Below are 26640 nucleotides of genomic sequence, written 5' to 3' on the forward strand. Positions count from 1 at the left end.
CATTGCAGATGTGCTCCTTGATGATCTTCTCAAAGAGTTTCCCTAGGTTGGAGGTAAGACTGATGGGCCTATAGTTGCCCGGGTCCTCCCTCCTCCCTTTTTTAAAGATAGGGACAACGTTGGCTGTCTTCCAATCAGCTTGCACCTGGCCCAAGCACCACGAGCGCTCGTAAAGCTGTGCCAAAGGCCCTGCAATAACCCCTGCTAGCTCCCTCAACACCCTGGGGTGGAGAGCATCTGGACCTGCTGATTTGAACTCATCCAGCCCCTCCAGAAGCTCTCTAACCCGGTCCTCCCCAACCTGAGGTTTGGAGGCGTTCCCCTCGAGTCCGTCTTGCATCACGGTAAGGAAATCCTGGTCCCTGCCCAAGAAAATGGAGGTGAAGAATTGGTTAAAGAGGTCTGTGTTCTCCTCTGGCGCAACCACCAGATTGCCCATAGAATCTTGCAGGGGCCCCACATTTCCTGGTGCTTTCTTCATTCTCCCTATATATTAGAAAAAGGATTTTTTATTATCTTTGATTTTGGACGCTAGTCCTAGCTCTATGTCCGCCTTAGCTTTTCTGACAGCCCCCCTACAGGCCCAACCAGAGGAGGTATACTTCTCTTTGGAGATAGCACCCCCTTCCACCAGGTGTATGCTGCCTTTTTGGCAATCAGGCATTCCCAGACTCCCTTGGTGAGCCAGGGGGGCTTTCGGGCACTCCTGCCCCCTTGCTTCTTGTTGGGATGGTCACCCCTTGAACCCTGAGTATTGTCTCCTTAAAGAATGAGTACTCATCTTGGGCACTGTGTTACCCTGCCCTTGAGAACCCCAGCGCCTCTCCCACTAATCTCCTCAACTCGTTGAAGTTGGCCCTCTTGAAGTCTAGGGCTACTGCCTTGCTGCAGGCCCTTGACACCCTGCGCTGGATTGTGAATTCCAGCAAGCGATGATCACTATCATCCAGGTGGTCAAGAACCTGGAGACCCCTTACCAGGTTGTCGCCTGTGGCCAGGACCAGGTCCAACAGGGCATTTCCTCTGGTGGGACTGCGCCTCCTGAATTAAGTGGAGGTCCTGTATCTCAGCCAGGAACATCCTGGAACGGTCTGACCTGGCTGACTGTTCCTTCCAGCAGATGTCCGGGTAATTTAAATCACCCATGACAACTACATCCCTTGCCTTAAATGCCTCTGCAAGCTGGCCTGAAAATTCCCAGTCCAGCTGCTCCCCTTGGTTGGGGGGTCTGTAGTAGACCCCCACCATTAAATCCCTCTCCCCACAGCCCCCTTGTATCTTGACCCAAAGCACTTCAGCTTGCCCCTCCTCTGACCCCATTCTGCTGGCAGAGGATGTGTATTGCTCCTTGACGTAGAGCGCTACACCCCTACCTTTCCTTCCTTCTCTATCCTGCCTGTAAAGCCTATAGCCCCTAATGCTAACTGCCCAGTCATGGGATGAATCCCACCACGTTTCTGTAAGCCCTATTATCCCTGGGTCGGAACTGGCTATTCTGAGGGCGAGTTCCTCCTGTTTATTCCCCATGCTACAAGCATTGGTATATAAGCATTTAAGGCCTTGCCTAGCTGCGTGTGCTGCCCCCCAATTTGGGAGACTGTCTGGACCCCTGTTTCTTACCTGGGCACTCCTTGCATTTGTCACCCATCTTGCTCGGGTGGTGTCTCCTCATCTTCCTGCGGCTCCCTCCCCCGGTGAGGCTAGTTTAAAGCTTGCCGTATGAGATCAGCCAACCTGGAAGAGAAGACATGCTTGCCTTTAGGAGAGTGGTGAAGCCCATCCCACCCCTGCCTCTGCTGTCTTGTTCCTATTGTCCCAGGAAGTCTGTGGCTGCATGTACAGTGACAGCAGAGGCATATAATTCCCTAGTGGGCTTAGGTCCCTACTTAAGGGAGGCTGAAAGCTCTCTTGGTGGGGCTAAGCCCATTGAACTATGGCATAACATGCAGGCCTGGCAGGCCTCAGCTCCCATCCATTTTCGGGATCCTGCAAACCACTGGGCACCTTAGAGGGTGGTTCCTCCTCCCCTTTATCCTTCAGCACTCCCTCATTGTCCAGTAGTCTCCTCAACCTTGTTATTTACCCAGTGCAGTTTCCTTCCCCAAGATACCCTTAGTCTTGAACCCTGTCCCCCTTTCCTAAAGTGTGGAGAATCACCTTAACCCTCAGGTGGAAGGGAATATTTCACCCCTCCACATCTGAGTAGCGAATTCCTTCCTGGGAGGTTCCTGACTCCCACCATAGCACTGCTACCACGGAACTTAGCTGGCAGCTCCTCCTCCATGGAATTGTTGCCGTGGACATGTATCTGGTATGTTTTACAGACACCCCTGATACCTGCCCCTTTTTCCAACAGAGGGAGATCCTGGCACATGCCTACCTTGAGTGCAGTGGGTTGCAGCTCTTCTTCCAACTCCTCCAGAACCTCCTGCTGAGGTTTTGGCTGCACTTCTCCCTGCACTATTTTTGTTATGCGCTCCCTGTCCTTGGCCCCACCAAGCCCTGGGACCTCCTGGTCAACCTCTGGCCAAGCTGCCCAACTACCAAACCAGGAAGGAAGTTCTGGCTGGGGAGAATGGGGCAAGTGGAGGTCTGTCTTCCTGTCACTCTTCCGCTCTTGTCTCCGGGTAGAATTTCACTGGTCATGGTTCACAGGTTCCCTCCACTCATTCAGGGGGCAGTGGGCGCTGGCCAGTGTGCTCTGCCTGGTGTCCCCTTCCGGATCTCTTATTTTGAACCTGTGACCTCACTCCATTCCCTTTTTTTCTTTTTTATTTGTTCCAAGAAATTAGTTGTTACTTTCTCAGTGGGCTCCCTTTTAAAGGGAGACTTCCAGTTTTTCTTTGTGGGTCTAGAATCACGATTCATTGAAAGTAGCAAATAGGCCTGTATGCAACAAATAGGCCTGGTGGCCTTAGGCCCACCTAGCCAACATGTAACAAACAAATGGGCCTGCTGGAAAGTGGGGGTGGGCTGAGCATATGAGGCCTGGCACTGGATCCTCAGGACATAGATCTTGTTGGGTGGGGGATGGGACAAGGGGTGTGAATCCTGTCCATGGGGCATGCACAGTGTGTGGTGGGAGGAGGAGACCAAGAGCAAGAACTCAGTGGTCCTAGCGCTGTGGGGTCTGGCTTGCAGGTGGCCCCTTTCAAAATGCCCCCCAGAGAAAACGTGAGGCACAGATAGAGGAAGCAAATTGTAAGTGTTACACTTCCTCACTGCTCTGACCTTTGCTCTCCTCATGTAAGTGCTGTAATTTTGTGCTCTGGGCCTATGTGGTTTATATATCCCAGATACATTAGTTCTCCATTTCTGGAGACTAGTATAATTGGTAGCAGATGGCACAGTATTGAAGAATGGCAGCCTTTGCTCTGTGATTAGCAGCCATTGGTGAAGCGTGTCGTCTTTGGAGGCCTGGGTAGGAAATTGCAGAACTGCAGTACAACTCAAGTCAGCGTTCACAGGCACAGCTGAGAGAAGGGTGGACATAGTTGCGTCTGGGATCCTGGCTCCAGGCATCATCACCTTACAATTAATTTCCAGTCTCTCCAAGGTTTTTCTTTCTTTAAAATCAAATTTACTAGATTTATGAACCCTGGTTTTGTATATCTTTTATGGATTTTTAACTGCTGTGTCCATTATAATATGGTTCTTATCCATCAGTTACTACTATGGATTCTTGTTCTTAATAACAATTTTGTCTGGACATTTCCTTTGTTTTATAAATCTGTTTCATGGCCTCTAGACAAGTCTTCTGCCTACTAATGCACTCCCAGTTACACATGGCTCCAAGGTCAAAGAAGGTCAAATATTCTCTGTTTGTGCCTAGGTGACCCATCAGGTTAGCATAGTTAAGGCATTCCAGTTTCTATAGCCAACGATATGCAAGAGCGTTCCTTGTGGTAGGATCCTGTCTGGCCACCTTTGATTCCTCAGGCTGAAGGACCATGTCTCCATCTACTGCTGAGTTGATGGTGGGTAACCCCTAGCATGAGTCCTGACCAGACTCTTGATCTGTGATGATACATTAACCTCTCTGCCACCCCTCATTGCATATCACCCTGCAAGAATGTGCAAGACTCTGCAGTACAGGAATCAGCAAGGTGTGAAGCTGGCCTAGGGAAGGCATCCCTTTCCTGGGTAGCAGCTGGAGCTGGTCTGGGGAAAGAGTGGTGGGGGGTTCTTAGGGCCCCAGATTACAGCTGCAAGAGCGTATCTTTATATATCCAGGACTCCCCCATAAAGGTCAACCAGCAGCTTCCTAGGACCACTTGTCCCAGGTCCACCACTCGAAGACCTGGAGAAGAACAGCAGAGCAGTCAGGATATGCAACACTATAGCATGCAATTTTTCTAAGGTTAATTGGAGTCTAAGCACGCTATTTGTGTGCATCAGTTTCTCCCTCAAGACTCAGCAGAGTACACCATACCTATTTGTAGGTGTCTGACTTTGCGTGGTTGACCATGGAGTTCAAAAACTTGGTATTTCTTACCTCTTCTCTACACAGGCTGTGTTATGACTAAGACTGCTATCATCTCCTGCTTCCTGAACAGGGTATAGCTCAAAGCAAATGCAGTGAAAGTTCATTAGGAACAATTAGATCATTCTAATCAACTTCTTGTTTCCAAAGGCATGGCTTTCTTAACTGCTGCTTTAATCAACTTGAATTGTGGTGAGAGCAGCCACAAAAAAACCACCCAGTAGACTTAAGGCTAAAATTCCATCTCTTCTGGATCTCACACCAGGGAAGCGAACATGATACAAATATCAGCTAGCAGAATAAAATGCATTTCAGCCTGAAGTAAAAAGCTGCTAGTTGATGGAGGGGGAAAAAAACCCAGAATGTTATGGTCAGTAATACCCATGATCAGTTATAGTATGGCTAGGATTTTGCTATGGCCATCATGGAAGTCACCTAACCTATGAATGTGAAGAACCTCTGTGACTTTTCATGAGGCATTCTACCATTTGGTCAACAAGTAGACTACCTAAGGTCATGGGAGATGTAGGTTATCTAGAAATACTGACCAAGAGGAAAGAAGGGAGGCACAATCTCTTCATATTGTAGATCCCACAAGCCAGTACTCCTAGTAGGATAATACAATCAGAAGTTCACTGTGCAGGTGTTTCTTTGAATATTGCTCCCTCTCCCTATGCCTGCCTGTGACTTCTACTAAACATTATTGTGACAGCATCATAGCCTTAATTATGTAGTTGTCATAGTTCTAGGAGTTAGCTTTATTCCCGTTCCCATTTGGTCTCTCTGTGTGTACCTGGTTGAGAGATTCTGCCCCTCTCAGTTTTCCTGTTTTTCAGGCCACTGTCAGGCAGCATGAAGGGTACACTTCAGAGCCTCTTGATCTGGACCATCATTTATACCAATAGATGTTCTGCTCCCAGTGTGTTGGCAGTCATGGCTGAGGGTGGCTTTGGATTAGCTGGCTGTGCTCTCAGACAGATGTTTGTGCTACCGCTGTGATGTCAGGCAGATACTGAGACAGGAGAAGGAAACTGGCTAGATCCCACTGCAGGGTATTTTTCTAGAGAGGGTTCCCCCAAGGGACTCCATTTCCAGACTCAGCTAACCAGCACAGTAGTGCCTGAGACAGGCTGCTCAACTGGGATGACCAAGAGGAGCCACAGAACTTCAGGATATGGACTGGAGGGCTGCTTTCCATGAGATCTGCATGGAGCTCACCCAGCTGCAACAGCCAAACATCAACTCCAGCATAGGGTTTAGTCATTGTCAGCCCCATTGCCCCTGGTTAGTAGCTGACTGTTTTGGTGTTGAAAGATCAGGAATCAGGGCTATTGTCACAGAGCCATGTGCTACCCTCAATAGGATGTGTCTTCTCAGTTATAAAAATTGGCACTGCATAGGAGTTAGTTGATGATCTTGGCTGGTTAGGGTACCCAGATTGTTTAGGAGCCAGTGGTGGGACCCTGTGACTCCACCTGGTTTCAGCATTCAGCAGGAGAAAGTGGATTTCCAAAACCTCAGCCCTGTTTTGGCAATGAAACAAAAAAATTTGGTCTACTGAAACCACAGCAGGTATTAACACTATGGTGTTCCCTCTGATTGTTTGCAGAAACCCAGATTTTACCCTCTGCTCCTTGTTCTGCATGATATTTGTGAGAATGAGAGAGCGAGCCTGCCCAGCGGGTAGAGGTGGAGAGAGTTTGGGAACATTATTAGCAGCAGAGAGGGGACCTCTTCAGAGTGCCCCAGCTCCTTGAGCTGGGCCGGCAAGCTTTGTTTAGCTGGTTTACAAGCAGAACATAGTCAAGAGAAACGAACATCATAGGACTGTTGAGATGAGTGTCGTGACTATGCTGTCTGTAATGATCTTACTCAGGAGAGCTGGACTTCAGTGAAATGTTTCAAGTGCCATTGTCAGTGATACGAAAAGCTTTGTGAAAATGGCACAGGACGAACGAGTGCCAAAGATAAAACGAGTGGAAACAAGGCAGATTGCATGTATATTTGTGCAGGTTGGCTCACACTTGTGTAGGGGAGAAGGATCATGTGATCTTGTTTCAGGGGATGGAATTGTGCAAGAAGAGTGTTCTTGCTGGTGGGACTTCCACTATACTGTGTTCTCTCCAAGGCTGCAGGTCATGGCTAAGCTGGGGAGTTGGACCTTAGCATATCAGGGAAAACTCCTCCTGCCCGCATCCCACATCCTTTCTCTGGCCAAGTGCTCTGTGTATTCTCCCAATAGCCTCTCATTCTTGCCCCACAGCACAGATCCTTCCCCCCCCCACCACGCCCCCCACTCTTCTGCCTCTCTCTATTCTCTGTTGAAATCTAGTCACAAGGTCAGCACAAGATTTTCCAGGTGTTCAGTGAGCAATTATCCCTCTCTCCTTGAGGTCACCATTGGGTCTAGTGCTTGGAGCACAGAGAATCAATACAAGGTCAAGGCCCCAAGCAGCTTTGGAGCCAAAGTACAGGACCTGTGGTAATCTCTCTCCATTACTGCTCCAGTAAAATCACCTGCCCTTCAGCACATGGCTTTTTATTTTTACCCTGCTGAAACAAATGTTTTAAGAGCAGTTGCTAGGAAGTTGAGGAGAGATTGAGTGAGGAAGGACTCTCTGAGATGCATGTTAAATCAGGGGAGTTGGGAGTTGAAGGCTGACATGGTTTAAACATGATGAGAACGCAGGAGGCCAGGAGACTGCAGGAAAGGCCAAAGGTGTGCACAGAGGGCAAGGAGCAGGCCTTAAGAAGATGGGAGGAGGAGGTGCAGAAGGACTTTTGCTGGTTGCCAGTTGGGGCTAAAAGAGGATTTTTCCCCCCCTCCTCATGAATGTTATTAGCTCCTGGGTGGGGAGGGAGGGTAGAGGTTGCTTTCCTCTGAAGCATCAGGGCATTGGCTGCAGTTCTGGCTGATGGGTGTTTGACTGGGGTGTGGTATATTGAAACTTCTGATGGTACTTTAGGCAACTGAGAGGTTTTGAGGTTAGGAAGGAATTTTTTGCCTGCCCAAACTGACATGGACTGCGGGGTTATTGTGAGAAGGAGGGGTTGTGTATCTTCTAGCAGGGGGCATGGTCCTTTTCCAAGGAAGTTCTGAGCATCTATTAACCAACTACTTCTCCTTTGTCATAGTGACAGAACATTGGCACATTACAGGGTGATGTTGGTGTTTTGGGTGCTGTGCCTTGTACTTACATGGGAGGGTTTACAGTGGTGATTTTAGAGATTCCTGGGGTAAGTGGTGTACTTGCAGGGGATTGGAGTCAATGGTTAGGAGTTCCCTTCTAGTTCTGTTTTCCCAAGTAACAGGAGATCCTGCTTTGGTATTCTCCTGGAGCAGCTTGGTTTTGGTGCAGCCTTGAGCTGTCCCCTGCATTCAAAGCCATACCCACTCATAGATCTTTGCATTCCGCTCAGTGCTTTGGAAAGAGGGGACTGGATATGTTTGTCTCTCCAGAAGGCAAGGAAGTTCAGGACTTGTTGAGAGAATGACGTGGAAGGACGTGTCATGGCTGCAATAGTGGACTCAGGAGATGTGGACTTACCCTGAGCTGGGAACACAAAGGGGTATGTGTAGGCATGTACCAGCATTTTACATATAGTCCGGTTGACACCCAGGCAAGATGACCTTGGAGTTGTGGAGAGTACATAAGAAACCAGGCAGGCGAATCCAGAGGAAGCTGTGTAGTGTGGGATAGCAGTAGGAGGTTGCCTGCAGGGAGGATACCACCATACTGGGGTTACTCATTGCAAGGCAGAGTTTTGTCACTTCCAGAGTGGGGTGAGATGCCAGATAAATCAGAAGAGAAGCAAGAACTTTGGTTTGTGTAAACAAGACAGTTGATGTTAAAAATGTTCATGATTGTGAGCTCTCAAGTGCTTCTGTAGCATCCCTGCAGTGGAAACTGAACCCAGACCCCTGAAACTTGAAGTATAAATTTTGCTTCCCATGTAGACCAACTCTATGCATTTCTTCAGCCCCTGAACCCACTAGGGAGGGAGACATATAAGCTCTGCCTTCTTTCTTCCACCTGAGACTCATTCAAGTGTGCATAGACTTTGACCCCATTTTGTGGGAAGGGATCAGTCCAAGGACTTCAGAGCTACAAGTTTCCACATGCTCCTTAACAGATCTTAAGTAGGAGCTGAGAGGGGACCATCCTGAGCCATCTCTTCCTCCCTGTTTAGCTGATCACAGATGTTACTTGAAAATAAATGCCTTGCCCAGATTATTCAGAACAAAAATACCACCCCTGATGGCAGGCTCATGTATGAATATGAAGGAGCCCTTGCTTTTTCACCACATCTGTCAAGTTTACAACAGTCCCCATCACTTCAAAGCCAGGATGTTCATCCAAAAGGCCTTGGCTCTGCCTCAATCAACCAGGATTTACCCATCCTGAACACCAGCATTTGGATTTCTTTAAGGTGTCTCTCCATTCCAGTTAATTTGCTGAGCTTTTCAGCACCATAGAGAACCTTTGAGCTGGATTTGGATTGCTAAATTTCAAATCCCAACATGAATTACATGGGAGATTTCTCAGATTTGAGCCTCAGACCTTCCTCCTGCCTCTTCCCCCAACTGTCTAGAATGTGCTATTTTGGAGCTAAAATAAAATCCAAAAGCAGCTAGTTTTTCACCTTGACTGAAGGAATTCAGGTATCTGAAAAAAAAAAGCGGGGATGTTGAGGGTAAACTGCATGACCCTGGTGATATTTGGGCTGCAAAGAGGTGTCACATTTTTCCTGGGATAAACCATTTTATCTGGAAACAAAGTGAAATTCTTCAGATATCCACATCTGTTGTCTCAGGATAAATTCAAAAAAGATTTACAGGATAAGATGTGCTAACAGTTTATCTGGGGACATCACAAAGTGCATCTGAACACTTATCCCAGGATTCAATCACTGAATCAATGGCAGAAAAGCAGCAATGCATTCAGCCACTCACTAAACCCAAAAGGCAATGTGTGTACATGCCAATCCTAGGGAGGACACAGGCACAACTTGCCTGGGGCAAATGCAGCGTCCATTTCTAGCCCCAGAAGCCTAACCCAGAGGCAGAAGATGCAGGGACAGCAGCTGAAGGTTCATGGATGGTGGAAGGGCATGTCAGCTTCTCCTTTGCTGTTAACATGTTTGTTGAGTGGCCAGAAAAACTACCAGTTTTCAGTGGCAAATCAAAATGTGACACATCCCTCAGCAGCAGCAAAATTCTGGCTGCTGCTCTTGCAGCATGTGCCGCTGCTGCTTCTCTGCCTTTTGTGTTACTGGAGCTAGAGTTGGAGAAAGGAAGATGTAGTGCGCATGCTGTGGGGAGAGGGGAACAGGATGGGGAAGTGCCCCCTAGATTCATTCCAGTGCCTCCCACCCTAGACAGCATCTGGGGCCTCTGCCTTGCTCACCCACCCATTGTTACACTACTGGTGCCAGCACAGCACTGGGAAGGGGGACTAGTTGACATTGGTTATGTTTCAGTCTCTGACACTTGCCTATGTGGTGACTAGGCATATATCTCTCCTCTCCTCTGCGCAGCTCTGTGCTTCAGTTTCCCCATTTGTAAAAGGTGGGGACTGGTTCCATTCCATGTAAAACTTTTTGATAATCTACTGATGAAAAGTACTTGTTAAGAACAAATGTATTAACAAGCAGTGCCTAAGAGCAGCAGAACTAGAGAGACAGTGTCTCAGATCTACTTCCATTTTCTGCCAGACTTGTAGACACAGGACATCTCTCTGCTGCTTCTAACCAGCCCCACTTCCCCTATTATTTCAGTGGATTTTTCACCCAGTACCATGTAGATAAAAGTAGTCAGAGAGGGAAGGAAAGGCATTGTAATAACCACGCATTAGTGTGGTGTACAGGGAAGGGACTCCAAACTCTTTTCTCATGCGATTAGATTTCAAGTAGCCTTTGACTTCTTTCCCAGCCAACCCTCCCCTCTCCCTGAAGTCCCAGATCTGAAAGCAGCTGTCCAAATTGCCTCTGGATGAGTGAAATCCACTTTCACTTGCTGCATAGTGAACTGGCCAAATTGGAAGCTGAAGTATCTTCTACCCAAGGAGTGAGATCTTCCTCCCAAGGGCTAGGAACAAATCTCCATGCCCTCTGATTACTTGGGGCTAATCAAAGCCTGGCTAACACCGTGACCATGCTCATCACCATCTTCCTTTTATGCATGGCAGCTGGGCCCTGCAAGGCACCAGCTGTTTCTGGGCTGCAGATACTTGCCCCTTTCCTAACTTGCTGCATTCCTGGAGATCTGGGTACTTGGATGTACGTGGGTGACCTCTGCCCAGCTGCATTAAGCATCCCCAACAGAGGAGACCCATAACACATTTGTAGTGGGCAGTTGATAGGAAAGAAATTGAGGCTTCTGCTCCATAGGAGCACAGGGAAGGAAGGGGCCTTTTGGGTTATTGAGCTCAGACCCTGCTGACACAGGCACCATCTCACATGATCCCTTTTTTAAACTCATCAAACTCCCATTTTGAAAGCACGGCTGCTCCCAGTGGGGGCAGCTCCAGCCTCTGACTTCTGTAATGGTTAGGCTCATTTGCTCTTGTTGCCACTATCATCCTTTGCCTTAAATAGCTTTTCTCCTTCCTGGTATTGACTCCCATAATGCGTTTATAAAGAAATCAGATCTCTCAGCCTCCATTTCAGTAGAAAAACTAGCAAAACTCTCCTGGCCTTCTCTTAAAGGAAGGGTCAGCAACATTGGCCTGTGGGCTGGATCTGGCCTGCAGAGCCATTGGATCCAGCCCACAGAGCTTCTGACCTGGCCTCTGCTTGTCTGCCACCTGCATGATGGCTGAATAGCTAGAGAAAGCCCTATCAGCAGCGGTGGCTGGATTGAAAGCACTGGACTGCCTTGGTCCCAAGTCGGGATGATTGGTCCTGTTGCTGCAAAACTGGATGTAGGACAGATTTAACTATGTGCCACCTGCACCCAGGACCCTAACGTATGAAGAGGCAGCTCTTGGTCCAGCAGGATGTTGGCTGGCACAGGGCACACCTGGCTTCTCAGGGTGTTTACTGAGAAGCAGGTGAACTTAAATCTTCCCAGCTTGCTCATCATAGCAGAGACCCCAATGTCCAGGTAGTAGTTCAACCCTACCTACCTACAACCATTCCTGTTGTAGGGGATTGACTATTAGGGACATGGTGTAATGGGCCAAATACAATCCCTGCATTACTCACGGCAAGCCCCAGTGAGCATGGACAGAGCCGCATAGGCAGGTCTGAGGTCTGGTCAGATATGGATGTGAGAGGATCTTTGAGGAGGGCACAAGGTGTGGAATGATGCAGGAGACTGCTGTGCTCCATACAGGATCCCAGGGGAAGGGATGGGTGTCCAGCATCCATGCCCATTCTCTTGTTGTCATTGGCTCCCTGTCCTGCCCGCCTCCTTCCCCCTCTCCATGGGCCACGTGGCCTTAGTGGGTTTTGTTGTGTTTGGTGTTTGACAGTGGGAAGATCGTGTCCCCCAAATGGAAAACGTTCAAGGGCTTGAAGCTGCTGCAGCGTGACAAGATCCGCCTCAACAATGCCATCTGGCGGGCCTGGTATCTGCAGTGTGAGTAGGGGTGGGCAGGGGGGCTTCCTGTACAGAGTCTTGGGAGTCTTTCCAGAGCAGGTGGTGGTAGGATGAGACCCCACCAATGGACCTCCATCTCCATGGCAGCGTAATGGGTGGGAGGACTTCTGGCACCTAAAAGGAAGAACTGCCCTGCAAGATAGAGCAGGGCTGTCCAACCTTTTTGAATGTGGGGCTGGATCATAAACTTTTTATCACCCAGTAGGCCAGCAAGCCATATTTAAAGACCTCACAGGAAGCGGTATCACATCCCCCCCGCCCCCCGAAACGAAGGTAAAGTGTTTACTTTCTTTTCCTATTGCAGCACCTTGGGCCTCAAAAAACAGCTTGGAGGGCCACATGGCGGCCCACGGACCATATGTTGGACAAGCCTGAGATAGAGCTTGTATCCCATATATCTTTGTGATTGATAAACTTTCACCCATCAACTCTTCTACCAGCTCCTGCCCTGCTGCCAGGTCCCAGTTAGAAGGGCCAGGTTCAAATTTGAGGCTTTAACATCAAGCATAGTTAAAAAGTTTGGTTGTCAGTAAAAAATTTGCAGTAAAAAAAATGTCTTGGGTTGGTAAAGCTGCTTGACTGCAGCAGTGGTTTTACACCATTCTGCCCCCCACAGCCTGATGCCTCTAACTGTACCCTGTACCATGCTTTCCCTCCGACTCGCTCTCCACCCCCAGTCCTGCTCCCCCTCTCCTAGCATGGACCCCCAAAGAAGCTTACCTGCAACCCAGCAGTAATACAGGATGGGAAGCAGCAGCAGCAGCTGCACGTGAATAGAAGGGGAGGGGTCTATAAAGTCCTGATAGACCTGATAGGCTTCCTGTGGGGTGCTACGCTTCTGCTCAGACATGAGGTGGTACTGCTGTGCTTTGTCCATTCTTCAGTCAAGCTCCAGCTGTCCAGCTTCTTTCAGAGAAGGATCTTCAATCAAGCAGCTGGAGCTGGACTGTTTTTATGAACAGCTCAAATTTATGTATGGACAGACATTTTTAGCCTGAATTTTTACAGACTGTCCACAAATATATGGAGATTTGGCAACCTTGCACCTCACCACCCCCCATCCTGCTGCCTCCCCCAACCCAGTGGGTGCAGGCCCTCCCTGTGTCTCACTCTACCCCCTGAAGCAGCTGGTTCCTCCAAACTGGGGCCAGATGTGAGCCAGTACCCCTTAGTGGGAACAGGTCATGAGTCCCATTCCTACCCCTGGAATCCTGTACTGGGACTGGCTTGAAGACAGTTCCCCAAAGGGGAAAGGCTCCATGTGCTCTGCTTGACCCCAGTGCCCAACAGGGGCGCTCCTGGAGGGGACGCAGAAGAGACACGAGTGACAGCCTCACTTGTTTCTCACCTCTGCAGATGTGGAGAAGAGGAAGAACCCTGTGTGCAACTTTGTGACACCACTGGAGTACAGCGATGGGGACGACCACCGCAAGCCAGAGGTGAGTGCGTGGGCAAGGGGTGCTGCACAGGGCCCTCACCGCAAGCTTCAAGGGGCTTTCATGGGTCAGACACCGCTAGCAGAGGCTGTTTCTTGGTGCTGCCCTGTCCCTTCTCTTCCCTGACAGCCCTCCCCTCCTTGGGGGTCCCTCATCCTGACTCTGTGCAGTCATCTCTCTTTTTCCCAGCCTCACAGGGGCCTTTTAAGGGCTGGAATGAACTTTCACTTCAAAGCTGTGGGGTTAGACAGGTTATTGGGTTTCCTGCTAACAGGTGTTGGGGTCCCCACCTCACATACACACAAAATAGGTCTTATCAGAGGGAAATGTTTTTAATAGAATAAAAAGAAATGCACCAAAACCCCAGGCCTGTTGTATGAACCAGTGTCCCAGTGCCTCACTGGACCAGTAGTTACTCTTCTTCCCACCCTTCCTGGACTAACTCTCTTTAGAGGCTCCTTTTAACACCCTAGAGACAGGCTGCAGGGATCCAGGCTGCAGAGATCCAGGCAGAGGACTCTGAGGGATATGGGTGAGGGAAGTTAGCACAGAGGAACCTCAGTGGGAAAGGAAGCAAAGCCAAGAGGGAAACCCCCATGGGCATGGGGGGTTGGACTGAGACCTCCTGGGGAGTGACAAGGACATAGGCTGTTGTTGTGGGGGCCTTGATCCTCTTGTGGGGAGACTCACCAATCCCTCAGAGGTTGCACCCATCGTAGGGTTTGCAGCGCTGGAAGATGGTGTCAGCCAGGTCAGAGATGAGGATGTCCAGCTCATGCAGGGGGTCAAGCTTTATGGGGCAGCCATCCTTAGCTTCATTGCCCAGTTCCTTCTGGAGGGTATCAACCATGCTTTGCTCAGAGATTCAGCTGGACTAAATCTCCCATGATGCAACACAGGCCAGGACTCACATGGTGCACACAAGATTTGCTCAGCAGCCTCTTAAAGAAGGAAGTCTCTCATGCAACATGGTGTTGGTGAAGCCAGAGGCTTAGGCCTAGTTAGGGAAGAGTTAATGCTTGCAAGGTCCTAGAAGGTTGAAAATAGTTGGATTGCTGTGGCAAGCAGTGCCTGGCCCTGCAGGGTGCAGGGCTTAGGGAGGTATTCCAGCTTGGAATGGAGCCAACAGACATACATTACATGGAGCTTGCATAAGGGTGAAATGGCTGAGAACCAGTTCCCCTGGGCCTAAGTGATGTGATACTAAGCAAGATAACTCGGGAACGCTGTGGAGAAGGTAGATTAATGGTGTATGGGAATGTAGAATGTGGGAGCACTTGAAAGCTATATGTCATGACAGCATTTTGATTGGCTCATACACGCATTATCAGAAAACAGATCAGTGAGCTCCCCTACAATTGGATTGTTCCAGGAGTAATATCTGTATAAGAGGGGCAATGCCAGGGAGATGCAGGGCAGCCCATCCTAATACCAAAAACTCAGGGCCATTTGGCCTTTAGAGAGACAAGACCATGGCCTGTCTTATGAGCAGGACTTCATTTGCAAGCCTACACATGGAATCAAAGTTCAGTACAATCTCCTGGCTGATTAGCTATTACCCTTCCTGAAGAGTGCTCTGGGTCCAGTGATGGTGGTGGCCTGAATCCACACCAACCTGCCTGTGCCTGCCTTGCTTATAAGTTACTTTAGGTACACACACTTAACCTCTGCATGCTACTTTTATTTACATTGTTTTGCTATATACAGTTAACATGTGAGCAGTAGCTGCGGATCCCTTTGTACCATCCTTATTTTGATTGGCTGCTTACTCTTTCTAATTGATAGCTGCTTCTTAAGCACACATTGAGCATTTCTGTCTGCCTGCTGTTAGCCTAAATTTCACATGGGCAGGTACAGCCACTTCAGTGATGAGTCATAACACTTCTATTCAATAACAGGAGGCTTTTATTGCTACACAATAGCAGTAAATGATAACTAAAGAAAGCAAGCAATTAAGCAGGTTTCACCAACCACCAGCTCTAGCGGTCTTGCAGACTCCACAGGCATCTGGCCAGAAGCATTGCCATCTTCTGTGGGTTTGGGAACTTCAGAGCAGGAGCCCCCAGTTGCTTAAGAAGTCTCCTTTTATACCACTGTTCTTCTGCTCACACCATGCCAGCACTCGGTTTCTGTTTTCCCATTGGTTTCTTCCCTCTGATCTTGCTGACTTTAGACCACTAAGGCCTTTGTTTCCATGCTGTTCACATTATTGTTCATGGACACTAGTTTCTAGTGTCCTTGTTTCAGCTGGTTTTGCTTAGTTTTGCAAATATGCAGACTCTACTATCTTGTTTTTTACATGGCCAAGGTTCCCATACACTACTACCGTCTGCCAAATACGGTCATCATTATTTTTATCCAGTTTCTACTTGTAGCCTAGCCTCCTGGGCATTTTCAGCTGCTGTTGATTTTTGCTGCCATCATCTGCGATTGTGATTCTCCTGCGTCTGTCTCCCACATAACTGCCACACATATGCTCTTACAATGATAGAAATCCTATCTTACATAGGCAAGCTTAAGCACATGCTGGTATTCAGCTGCATGCTTAATGCCCTGCTGTTGCTTCTACACACACTAATCTTGCTGAAAACACTTCTGTGTCACAGTTTAGAGTTACTCTCTGTCTGCCACTGGCACCTGCTGCTGTGGGTATTCAGTCACTGCCTGCGTACCAGGTCTGCAGCCTGCAGTCCATTGGGAAGGCCCCCAAGGCATGTTGTGATAGCCTTTCCATCCATGTAGTTTGGCTGGCATGTTAGACTTCTCAGTGCCTGGATTTGCTGAGCAGCTCTTGCTTGCCATATCCTTGCCTCACAGGTTGTGATCATGGAGGGGAAATACTGGAAGCGGCACATCGAAGCTGTCGTTCGGGAGTATCACAAGTGGAGGGCCTACTTCCGCACGCAGGTAAGACCTTCCCTGACTCCTTTCCCACCCCACAGCATTACTCTGGTTCCCTCCAACTGTCCTGAGGGATGCTTTTTTCCCACCCGAAGCACTGGGGGCTACCACCTGTGTGTCCACAGCTCAGGTAGCAGCACAATAAGCTTCCTGATTTGCTACATCACCCTGATCCACTTCTGGGGTTGGTTAGGGCAGTGGGGACCTGAGATCTGTAGTCTGTCCAACTGTCAGACACGGTCTAGACTGGGGGGCAATTATTTGGTCTGGTGGGCAACTTAAGGAGTTTTGGTGGGCTGTTGTGGGCCAGGGGGTGGAAGGGCAATTGATCCTATCCAGAACTGTCTGTCCTGCACCAATCACCATGCTGGACAGAGCAGGTAGGCAGGGTCTCCAAGGAGAACGGCCTGGGATCCCAGTCAGCAGGGTTTGCTCTGCCGAATACATGGGATGGGGCTGCAGGCAAGTGGGGAGTAGCGTCTGGGAGTGGGATTGTGGGGTGGTGACAGCTCTGGCCTGAGGCAGAGCTGTGATCCTCTCCCTGCATGTCTCTGTGAAGGGTGCAGGTTCTGCATGCAGGCACGAGTGGGGAGTGGATCACAGCTCTGCCCCAGGTCCTGGCCCCGCACTGCCACCGCCCTGCAATTCCTGTTCTGCCCACCTGTGCCGCTCCCTGCCTGCCCGCAGCCCCATCCCATTTGCCCAGCCAAGTGCATCCTGCACAAACAGGTCCTAAGCCAGTCTCCATGGACACCCCATCTGCCCACTCTGTCCAGTGCCCCCAGAAGTGGGTGTGGGGAAAGGGGCCAGGCCAGTGGTGTTGCGTCAGGTGGTGGCATCAGAGACACTGGCAGCAGCAACCAGGCAGAGTGAGCTGCCGCCACAGGGGCTGCTGGGAAGCCCCACCCCACCGCATGCCTGAGGCAGTGGGACCAGCTGCATGTGCCATGATTTGAGCTGCCTCTCGAACCTGGGTCAGATAGGGCTGAGGGATCCGCCACAGGCCAGATTAGAATCCCTTGGCAGCCTAAATCTTGCCTACTCCTGTTCTAGAGCAGCCCCCACAAAGGGGTGCAAAGTGCTTTGAAATCCCTGTGCCAGGAGAGGGGAAGGGGTTGCTGAGCAGCAGGCCTTTGGTGGCAAGACTCAACCTCTGCTGGTGTGGATCCAGAGTGACTCAGTGCCTGGCCTGGGGCTTTCCTTGAAACTCATCCATCTGTCTATCCATTGCTGGATGACTCATTTCTGCCAGCATCCTACCCGTCCACCCACCACCTCTGCAGCCCTCACGAGTTGCTAAAATGCCAAAGCTGGGGGTGGGATTCCCCCGTACCTATTGCCTAATTGTCCCTGTGTTCCTTCCCGTGACCCATGTGCCCTCAGTGATGCTTCAGTGTGATTGCAACCTGCTGGGGATGGGGAATGAATGGGCAGCCAGCTCATGACAGAGCAGCCAGCACACCCAGCTCCTGGCAAAGGACCCTTTTCATGTCCTAAAGTTTCTCTTTGTTTTATTTTTCAGGTCCAGAATAAGAAAGATAAGCCTGTGTCTTTACCCACTCAGGTACAGGTCTCATGCCCTACCTATAGCCAGCAGTGCCCCTGCCCCACTCCTACTGTGCCCCCTGCTGGGGGGGTTGGGACTGGCATAGCCCTGACCTCCCCAATGAGAGCTATTGCTCTTAATTGGCTCTGAGCTAATCCCCCTGTCAGTATGTACCTTTCCCTGAGCAGGGGACAGTTGATGCCTTCCAGAAGGAGCTGGGCATTGAGGCTGAGGATGACTTCCCCATGGAGCTGGACCCCTTGCATGATCTGGACATCCACATCTCTAACCTAGCTGATACCATCTTCTACACTCGCAACCCCTATGGTGGGCCCAACCCTCGTGGGCTGGGTGAGTCTTTCCACAGCCTCAGCACTGGCCTATCGGCATCCTTGGGGTTCCCCAGGGGTCTCAGCCCCATCCCCTCTGTCTGCGGGGGTTCCCCTCTTGGACTTGTATCTCCAGTCCCTGGTGGGGCTCCCTGGTGCTGAATCCCCCCCATATCCCTCAGGGAGCCCTCTGCCTGGATCCCTGCCCCCTTTCTGTGTGTTAGAGGGACGCCAGTGCCCCAACCAGTCCCTGGTGGGGTGGGTGTGAATGGCTAGAGGTGTGTCTGACCATCCCCCACTCCTTCGGCTTCTTCCCCGCAGCTCACCAAGGGAATGCAGACATGATTCAGCCCACGCTGACCCAGCTGCACCCCAACCTTGGGGAGGATTTCATGGACACCTTGGATCACATTCATGGTGAGTCATGCTGGCTGTCACGCTAGGGTAGTACTGGGATGAGACGGGCATTCTTGGCACACATACAGAAGGGCTGCATGCCAGAAACAGGGTGTACAGAGCCCTCAATGTGTCAGACCCCAGTGCCTGGCAGGGGTCAACTGTATGCCAGCTGGCTTGGCACCTGTCCCTCTACTATGCTGAGCTGCATCAGGACCAGCCAGCCCTGCCGACCTTGATCTCCCATGGACAGGCCACATCAAACTCTGCTACCCCATGGCTCTGATCCATCCAGCCTGTTGTCCCCTCCCTGCTGTGTCAGGTGAGGTCAAAGGGCCCAGCTCTTCTAGTCCTTGTTCTCTTGCAGGCTGTAGCATCATGGGTACCTCCTCCCCAGAGACGTGTGTGCACCTGGCTCATGTTTTGTGGTGGGGGTCACAGCTGTCTGGCATATAACCAGCCCATGGTTAGCTCCACTTGTTACAGAGATGGATCCTTGAAGCTGGCCCCATATCAGACGCCCACCCTGCTGCCTGCCCCATATGTAGCTCTCCAGCCCCCTTACCCACTGGTGTTTGCATTGGAGCAGAGCTGCAAAAAGAACAGCTCAGCCTATCCCATGCACTGCATCTCGCCTGCATCTTGCCCCTAGGGTAGGCTGGGAGTTATGCCCTGCTTAGGAGTGGTAAATGCCACTCACTGCATGGAAAAGGGAATGAAAAGATCAGTGCTAGCTGTCCCCCAAGACAGCTGTCCTAGGATTGGGCCTTCCCATTTAAGAGGTTCTGGTGGGTGCCTGCCTGGCTCAGGGGAACAAAGAATGGGTTATAGGGCTATTCCCTTTGAAGAACCGCTGGCTCTAATCCAGCTGCGGGGCAAGGGGTTTGACTGGTACAGTGTAGCAAGGTCTAGGACACAGGCCTTTTCTCTTGGGGTGCTGGCTCAGGTCGGGGGAATCTGGTGGCTCTGAGGGGCAGGGTATGGGGTTTAGGTCTTCATTCAGACATTGTGTGGTGGGCTTATTCAAGGGAAAAGGCAGGGAGATTGTGAAAGCCCCTAAGGCCAGAGCTGCCTTTGCAACATGGACACCCTGTGCAAGTGCTACCTTGCCAGGCTGCTGGTAGGCACTGGAAACACACCACAAAGCTGCTGTTTCTGAATGCTTGTCTTTCTCTTCCCCTGCTGGGACCCAGGCAGCTTGGCCAGCTCTCCCTCGGGGGCCACCTGTCCTAGCCTGAGGCTCAGCAGTGTTTCCTCTGTCGCCTCTACCTCCTCCTCCGACTCCCTGAAACTCTTCCTGTCTGTCGCTCCTGTCTCTGCTGCCAGGAAAGGTATAGAGTTGGCATCTGTGTGACCAACACCACTGCCAGGGGCAGTGCCCAAGAAGCACCCATCCCTGCCATTGATCACACCAACATCCCAGCTGCCTTATGATAGGGCGCCTGTCCCAGCACGCACTGCTCCATTGCTGGCAGAGATGTTTTGGTGTACATCCGAGCAGTGTATGCTGGGATATGTAACCTCTCCAAGTCATTTCCCAGATGCGGCTAGCTGCAGGTGGTATCTGGGTCACTATTTCATCATCATTAGGGGCTTGTCCCTGTGTTCAAGGATCTCCCCCAGTACTCCCCCTGCAACTCTGACTCAGCCAGCTTACCCTTTGACAGCCCCATAGACCCCAGCGGGCCTGTGTGCCCCAGGGTGCATCAGCTGCAGTTTTCTAATCCTGGCCCTCAGCCCCTTAAATTCTCCTCCAGCCCTGGTCTCTCCCTCCTAGCCCTGCTGAAGCCTCCCAGTCCTCTCCAGCCCCCTGCTCTTCCAACCTGGGCTCCCACTCAGCTTGGCTGAAGTTCTTACCTGTGGCCCCCTGCTGGCCCAGGCCAGCCCTAGGGTCCCTCTCCCCACCCCCCCTCAGCTCTGCCATGCCCCTCCATCCTGGTCTACAGCCCCTGGGTTGGCCTAGCCCTAGGCTGCTTCCACCTGATTCTCTGTGAAGTCGTGATTGGTGATATGATTTCTCTGCTCACGTTTACCTGGGCCTTTTGCATTCACTCTCTCTCTCTTTCATTCTTCCCCCTTCCCCCTCTCCTTCCTTTTTTCCAACACCATTAACTCTTTTTTCTTCCCTTTCACAGATTTCTTGGCTGCCTGTCGCCCCCAAGCTGCCCTCCAGGTAAGTAACAGACACCTGACTGCTCAGGCCCCTCCCTGCAGAGATCAGTCGCTACCTCCCTGTGTACTGTGCCTCTCCCCACCTGCTAGAGAGGCTGGCTGGGCAGTGCAGGCTCTGCCCTGTCCCTTGATGTCACAGCATGTACTGTGGGGAGGGCAGGGCTGGACAATGCAGGCTCCACCCCCTTCCTGACATCTCAGTGATGTCTATCATGTGCATCCCTAGCTGGTGGAGGCCCTGGAGCTGACTTTCGCTTCTCTCTTCCTCTCCCAGGCCTCCACGCCACTGCCAGATGTTTCCCCCCTGGTATCCATCTCGAGCACCTGTGACACAGACGTGACCCCTAGCACCACCAGTCCCAAGGAGATGCACCTGGCTGAGGACTCTGTCACCTTTCCCCTGGAGCTGGAGCCTCCTCTTCCCATCAATGGGCAGCAGATCTTCCTGCCTCTCTTCCCCACCTCCCCAGTGCGGGTCAGCCCACCTCCACCTGCTCCCCCTGCCCTGCACCTACAGACCCACCCTACCCTTGTCTTCTCTGTCATCACCCACGCGACTGCTGAGAAAGCTGCTTCCAACCCTGGTGGGGAAGCCCTGGGGGGCACCTTTGCTGTGCCCATGTCTGGCCCTGTGCCGAAGGAAGGGCGACGTCGGCAGCTGCAGCGCATTGCCCCTGCACCTACCTCCCGCTGCCCTCCAGCACCCTCCAGCTCCTTTCTCACCCAACTGCTCAGAAAAGGTAAGCATTCTCTATCCTGCCCAGGCTGCCTGGAATTGGGGAGGGGGGTGGCAGGGATGGGGGGAAGCAGGGCCTGGGCGCTGAATGTCAGGGCAAAGGAAGCAGGAGGAAGTAAGGGGCATCGCTGTACCAGGAGAGGCAGGAAGGAAAAGGTATGTAGCGGGGAGGGTTCTTGGGGTACAGAAAGATGGGCAGGCCTGTGTGTTGCTGGCTGGGGAGGATAATAGGAGGCAGGCATGGATTGGGGGGATATGGGCTTGTTTGGGGGTTGATGGGCTCACTGGCTGTGGAGTGGTGCACAGGGGCTGCTGCTGTTGGGGGTGGGGTGGGCATGGCAGGTCTAGGGTGCAGTGAGAGGAACAGTAGGGGGCCGGGGGATACACAGGGCAGCTCCCACCCCTCAGTCTTGCCCAGGCCCAGCACCCAAGGCTGGTCAGTTGCTGTACCCATTGGTTTCTGCAGCGGAGAGCTGTGGCCCATGTCTTCTGGGCAGGGTTACACTGGTGTCTAACTGGTTATGCCTCTTGCCCAGGCCCCACATCCCAGCCGCTGGTTCCAGCCAGGAATTCTCCCCAGGTAAGAACCCTTGTATATGTCCCCCTGCCCCACCTGTGGTGGGGCAGGCAGAGAGGCTGGGGGAGGGGAGGACTGGGCTCCTCCCTCACCCTGATGTCATGGTGCCCCTGCTAGGGAGGGCAGGGCTGGGCAGTGCAGGCTCCACCGCCTCCCTAGTGTCACGGCAGGCCCCTGGAAGGGAGGTATATAAGCCCAATCACCATGGAATTTCCCAGGCTGCCTGCTTGGTTGGGGTGCCCTCTTCTGCCCTCCCTGTGCTTCTAGTTGGGGGCAGATTTCTATCCTCTCCTGCTGACTCCCTCCATGTCTCTCCCCTCCAGATCTCCGGCATCCCGGAGGGCCCTGCAGGCATTCTGCTGACGGAGAAATCCTCCCACCCTCACTCCAGCACTGCCCCCTCTGGCACTGGTATGATGGATGGGTGCCAATCTGCAGGCCCCTCCTTGTTTGGGATCATGATAGGGTAGGGTAGTGGTGGGGAGAGCTGTTGACATGAGGGTGGCATGAGGGAAGGGATTTGGGCTTGGGGTACCAGAAGGGGAGGGGGCTCCTGGGGAGGTGAGGGGGATGCTGGCTTTAGCCGGGGACTGGCGTGTCTCCTGAACAGCTGGAGGGAAGGGAATGAGGGGCATCTGGAGACAGGTAGCTTGGGGAGAGGGTCCTAGCCTATAAGCAGGAAGCCACCCTCCCCAGAGTGCCAACTGTTGCTCAGACCACAGCCCTTGCTTATGTAGGGCCCAGCCTGCCCTTATTGTGCCCCAACAGGGCTGGGTCTAGGGGAGCTGGATGCAGTTCCTGGCCCCTCTGCCCCTTCCAAACGGACACTGTCAGCACTGGGGAAGTGGGGCCAGCTGTGCCTGGCAGGGCTCACCTGAGGTGTTTCCCTCACTGGCCTGCTCGCCTGGAGAGGCTGGGCTAAGAGGCTCACCTGCTGTGCCCCTCCACTCTGGAGCCTGGCCATTGGGAGCGACACAAAAGTCTTTTTGCTCCCAACACTTTCCCTTTGCAAATTGCCAGATCCAAAGGCTGAGGATGGAGCCGAGCGCAGAAGGTCCTGTTCCCCCCGCCAGACCTGCAGTCTCCCCGGCACCAAGGTATGTAGGCCCTCACCTCTGCCCCACTGAGGCAGGCGCTTTCCTCTTCCAGTCAGTGTTGACCCAACTGCAGGACTAGGGGTGCTGTTGTGCAAGGAGGGTCAAGGTGGGGCTCTGGAGTGACACTGAGGGGTGTGCTGGGCTGCAGGGGGCTCTGTTGAGACTTACATTAGCTCCTGGTTCTCCCTGCACTTGGGGGAAGCCCTGGTGCCCAAGGAAGGGGCTGAGACCTTGCATTCTGACTGGTCTTCACAGGGCGGCCAAAGACCCACCCTGACATCGTCCGACCACACCCGGCGCATGAACATCAGCTCCAGTTTTGATGCCCTTGCCAGCCTGGTGCTGCAAGGCTCTGCCCAGCCCAGCTTCAAGGTACCTGCCCTGCCCTAGCATGTGCTCTCATGTGATGTCCAACTGACCCTATCCATCTGCTTCTACACCCTGTCCTTGCTTCACCCTGGCCTGTCCTCTCTGTCCTGTCTGCCTGTCCCCATGGTCTGTGCAGGTCTCACACTCTGTGCTCCCCCAGCTCAGCAAGGCCGTGCTGTTGCAGAGGAGTGCGGCCTACGTGGGGCGGCTGCAGCAGGAGCGTCAGCAGGTCCAGGAGACAGCCCAGCGCCTGCGGAGCGAGATTGAGGAGCTGAGCGCTGCCATTGGGTGAGTACAGGCAGGGGGCAGGGCCTACCTGGCAAGCTGGAGGAGCTGAGTGCTTCCATTGGGTGAGTGCAGATTGGGGGTGGGGCTGCACCTCTGTGGGCTTTGCCCTCCTCATGGCTCTGCCCTAGAGAGTACCAGCGGCAGCTGCCCCCCAGTGGGGCCCCAGTGGTGGCACCCCCAAGCTCAGACCGCGCTGTGGAGCTCTACAATGACTATGTGCGCCGGCGTACCCTGCAGGATTGGCGCTTCTGGCTCGTATCCACCACCCGGTTTGAGCCCAGGGCAGAGGCACAGGCCTTGAGCTCTGGGCCAAGATGGGTAGACTGGGTAGGAGTGAATGCTCTGCAGGTGGAAGAGCCAGTGGTGATGCCTTTCAAGGCCAAACTGATGGGTTTGGGGGAGGAGACAAAGATAGGCACTGGGGCGGGATGGAGGGCGCAATGGGGCAGAGACTGCCCCTCAGTGGGGGCAGGAGCTCCATGCAGCAGTGGGAGTACAGGGGGCAGAGCCAGCTGCTAGGAGGTCCCCCTAGGGCCTTGGGGGCAGGCAGAAGGTGTATCTCCTTAACCCGCATGACTGCAGTTCAGCGTGATCATCAGGCCACTGTTTGAGAGTTACAGCAAGGCGGTGAGCACCAGCAGCACAGAGGAGTTCTGCCAGTCAGTGCTGGGCTGGCTGGAGCAGCACTGTGCCCTGCCCATGCTGCGTCCTGGTATGTACTGCCCCTTTTTAGTGTCTGGTGCTCTAACAAGGGGCCTTTCTGCCTCTGCAACCCCACTTGCTCTGCAGGGCGCTTTCTCCCCAGCCTTTCACCAGCAGCTCCAAGACACCCTCCCTCCACACCTGAACATGGGTGTCCTCAGCTCCCCCATTCATGGGGCAAACCAGAGCAAGGGGAGGATACAGTTCAATATGACATGATGGATCTGTGGCAGAGCTGGGATAGACGCAGGGAGGCCTAGCCCCTCTGCTCTAACCACTACACTGTTCTTCCTGAACAGGGATAGGATCCAGGGGGCTGCTGCTCTGACCACTAGGTCTGAAGAGCTAAGTTTGAAGTTCTAAATTGCCCCAGGACTGCCAGCTGCCCAGGGATGCTACCCCGATCAGTAGGCTGGGCCATCAGAGGGGCTGTCTCCCTTCCGCACCCGCTGTATCAGCCCCTCCTCAGGGCCCTGGCCTGGTGGGAAGGATCTGGGCTGACCCTGAGCTGACCTCCTCTCCCATTTTCTCTCCCAGCCATCTCCAGCTCCCTCCTGCAGCTCAGCAAGATGACATCCATCCTGACGCAGCCCTCCCGGCTCCCTGAACAGGCCCTGCAAGCTGTCAGCTGCCCCAGCCATGGCAAGGGCCATGCCTAACCTGGGCCCCTTCTTGCTGTCAGGACCCCTGTCCACAGAGAAGAGCCCATGCCTCAGCTGTGTCCCAGGGACACTGCCCACAGCCTCCTCTCCCCAATACAGACATCAGATACATTGGGCAAAATGGAAGCCAGGGAAGAGGCCTGAAGTGGCAAATGGATGGATCTGCAGCTAAAGGAATCTAGGACACAGGCTCAGGGCTCAGATCCCCTGTAGCCCCTACAGAAGGGGGATCTCAGGGATCCAGGCAGGGTCATCAATAGCTCCTTTCCCCCAACACAGGGATCTGGGGAAACTACAGTCCCCTTTACATGGTCCATGGCAGGGAGGTGGGGGAAACACCCAGGCAACAGTGACTGGGACCTTCATTAAAGCCCCCCTGAGCCTGGATGCCAGCAGGTACTCTGTCTTCTTGTTGGGTGGAGGAGCAGACTGGGGAAGCTAGACATGCACTCGCTGCCTTGCTTGCCTGCTGTAGGGCATTACACCACTTTCCCCACAGGCTGAGGCTCAGGGCCGTGCCCAGCAGTTGGACTCTTATTTTTGCCAAGTTTTTCCTCAGCCATGGGTGACCCTGCTCCCTCCTGCAGCCTCTGAGCCCTTGGCCAAGAGTGGCAGTTACCTCTGAATGAGGGAGCACACTCCGCCCCACCTCACCGCAGCCTTGGAAAGGGGACCCCGGCTGGGGGGCACTCCCTGCCTGGGATGCTGCAGTCTGACAGGGGCAGCCCATCCTGTTGCAAGGAAGCTGTTGTTTGCTGCATTTCCCTTAATGTACCCTGGGCCCTCCCCACCTTTCCCTGACACTATCGCTCTGAGGATGTTGGCTGCCTGCTTCCTGCCAGAACCTCCCCCCATCCCCCACTGCCAGATTCCAGGAGTGAGGCAGTCTCTGGGTGGCTATGGCAGGGGGAGCCCCCCAGGGCCATAGCATCTTCAGGATTCAGAGGCATCTGAAGGATGGTGGGACATGGGCGTTCAGGGCAAAGATCCTGGCATGGTCCCCCAGGGAAGGTGCTTCTCCCACAAACCCCTAAAAGCAAGCCTGACACTAAGGGCCAGAAAGAAAGTAGTTGCAACCAGGGGACGTGGACTGCTGCTGTGCACAGGCAGCTCAGCCAGCACTCCTAGGCAAGGGGTGGAAAGTGTGGTGGGTACTTGCTTCATACCCCACTAGCTCCAGTCAGGATCTGCCTTCTGCATGAGACCAGCCCTGGTAGTGGTGGCACCAATTGGGCAGTGCTGCAGCTGTGGATTGGCAAGGGCAGCTCTGCTCCAATGGGTCTAGGACGTACTGGAACAGGAGTCTAGAGCTGCTCAGCAGGTGCAGTGCTGGAGCAGGGGCA

The 26640-nt window shown here is 52.7% G+C and overlaps 1 protein-coding gene across 1 annotated transcript in view; it reads left to right on the top strand.

The window, feature by feature from the left end:
• The window catches only part of LOC109324610 (MLX-interacting protein-like), a 29912-nt gene extending 4228 nt beyond the window's left edge, over window positions 1-25684 (top strand). Inside the window, exons 2-17 of the mRNA XM_019556636.1 lie at window positions 11959-12065; window positions 13443-13525; window positions 16340-16429; window positions 17946-17987; window positions 18158-18320; window positions 18620-18715; window positions 20830-20867; window positions 21141-21606; window positions 22139-22182; window positions 22503-22590; window positions 23200-23276; window positions 23532-23648; window positions 23782-23933; window positions 24062-24188; window positions 24516-24645; window positions 25173-25684. Of these exons, the coding sequence (XP_019412181.1) occupies window positions 11959-12065; window positions 13443-13525; window positions 16340-16429; window positions 17946-17987; window positions 18158-18320; window positions 18620-18715; window positions 20830-20867; window positions 21141-21606; window positions 22139-22182; window positions 22503-22590; window positions 23200-23276; window positions 23532-23648; window positions 23782-23933; window positions 24062-24188; window positions 24516-24645; window positions 25173-25294 (1942 nt within the window). The 3' untranslated portion in view covers window positions 25295-25684. The remainder of the gene's footprint in view (window positions 1-11958; window positions 12066-13442; window positions 13526-16339; window positions 16430-17945; window positions 17988-18157; window positions 18321-18619; window positions 18716-20829; window positions 20868-21140; window positions 21607-22138; window positions 22183-22502; window positions 22591-23199; window positions 23277-23531; window positions 23649-23781; window positions 23934-24061; window positions 24189-24515; window positions 24646-25172) is intronic.
• The last annotated feature ends 956 nt before the right edge of the window (window positions 25685-26640 follow it).

The sequence above is a fragment of the Crocodylus porosus genome, unplaced genomic scaffold (genome assembly GCF_001723895.1).
Source record: "Crocodylus porosus isolate Cpor-Errol unplaced genomic scaffold, CroPor_comp1, whole genome shotgun sequence".
Lineage (NCBI taxonomy): Eukaryota > Metazoa > Chordata > Crocodylia > Crocodylidae > Crocodylus > Crocodylus porosus.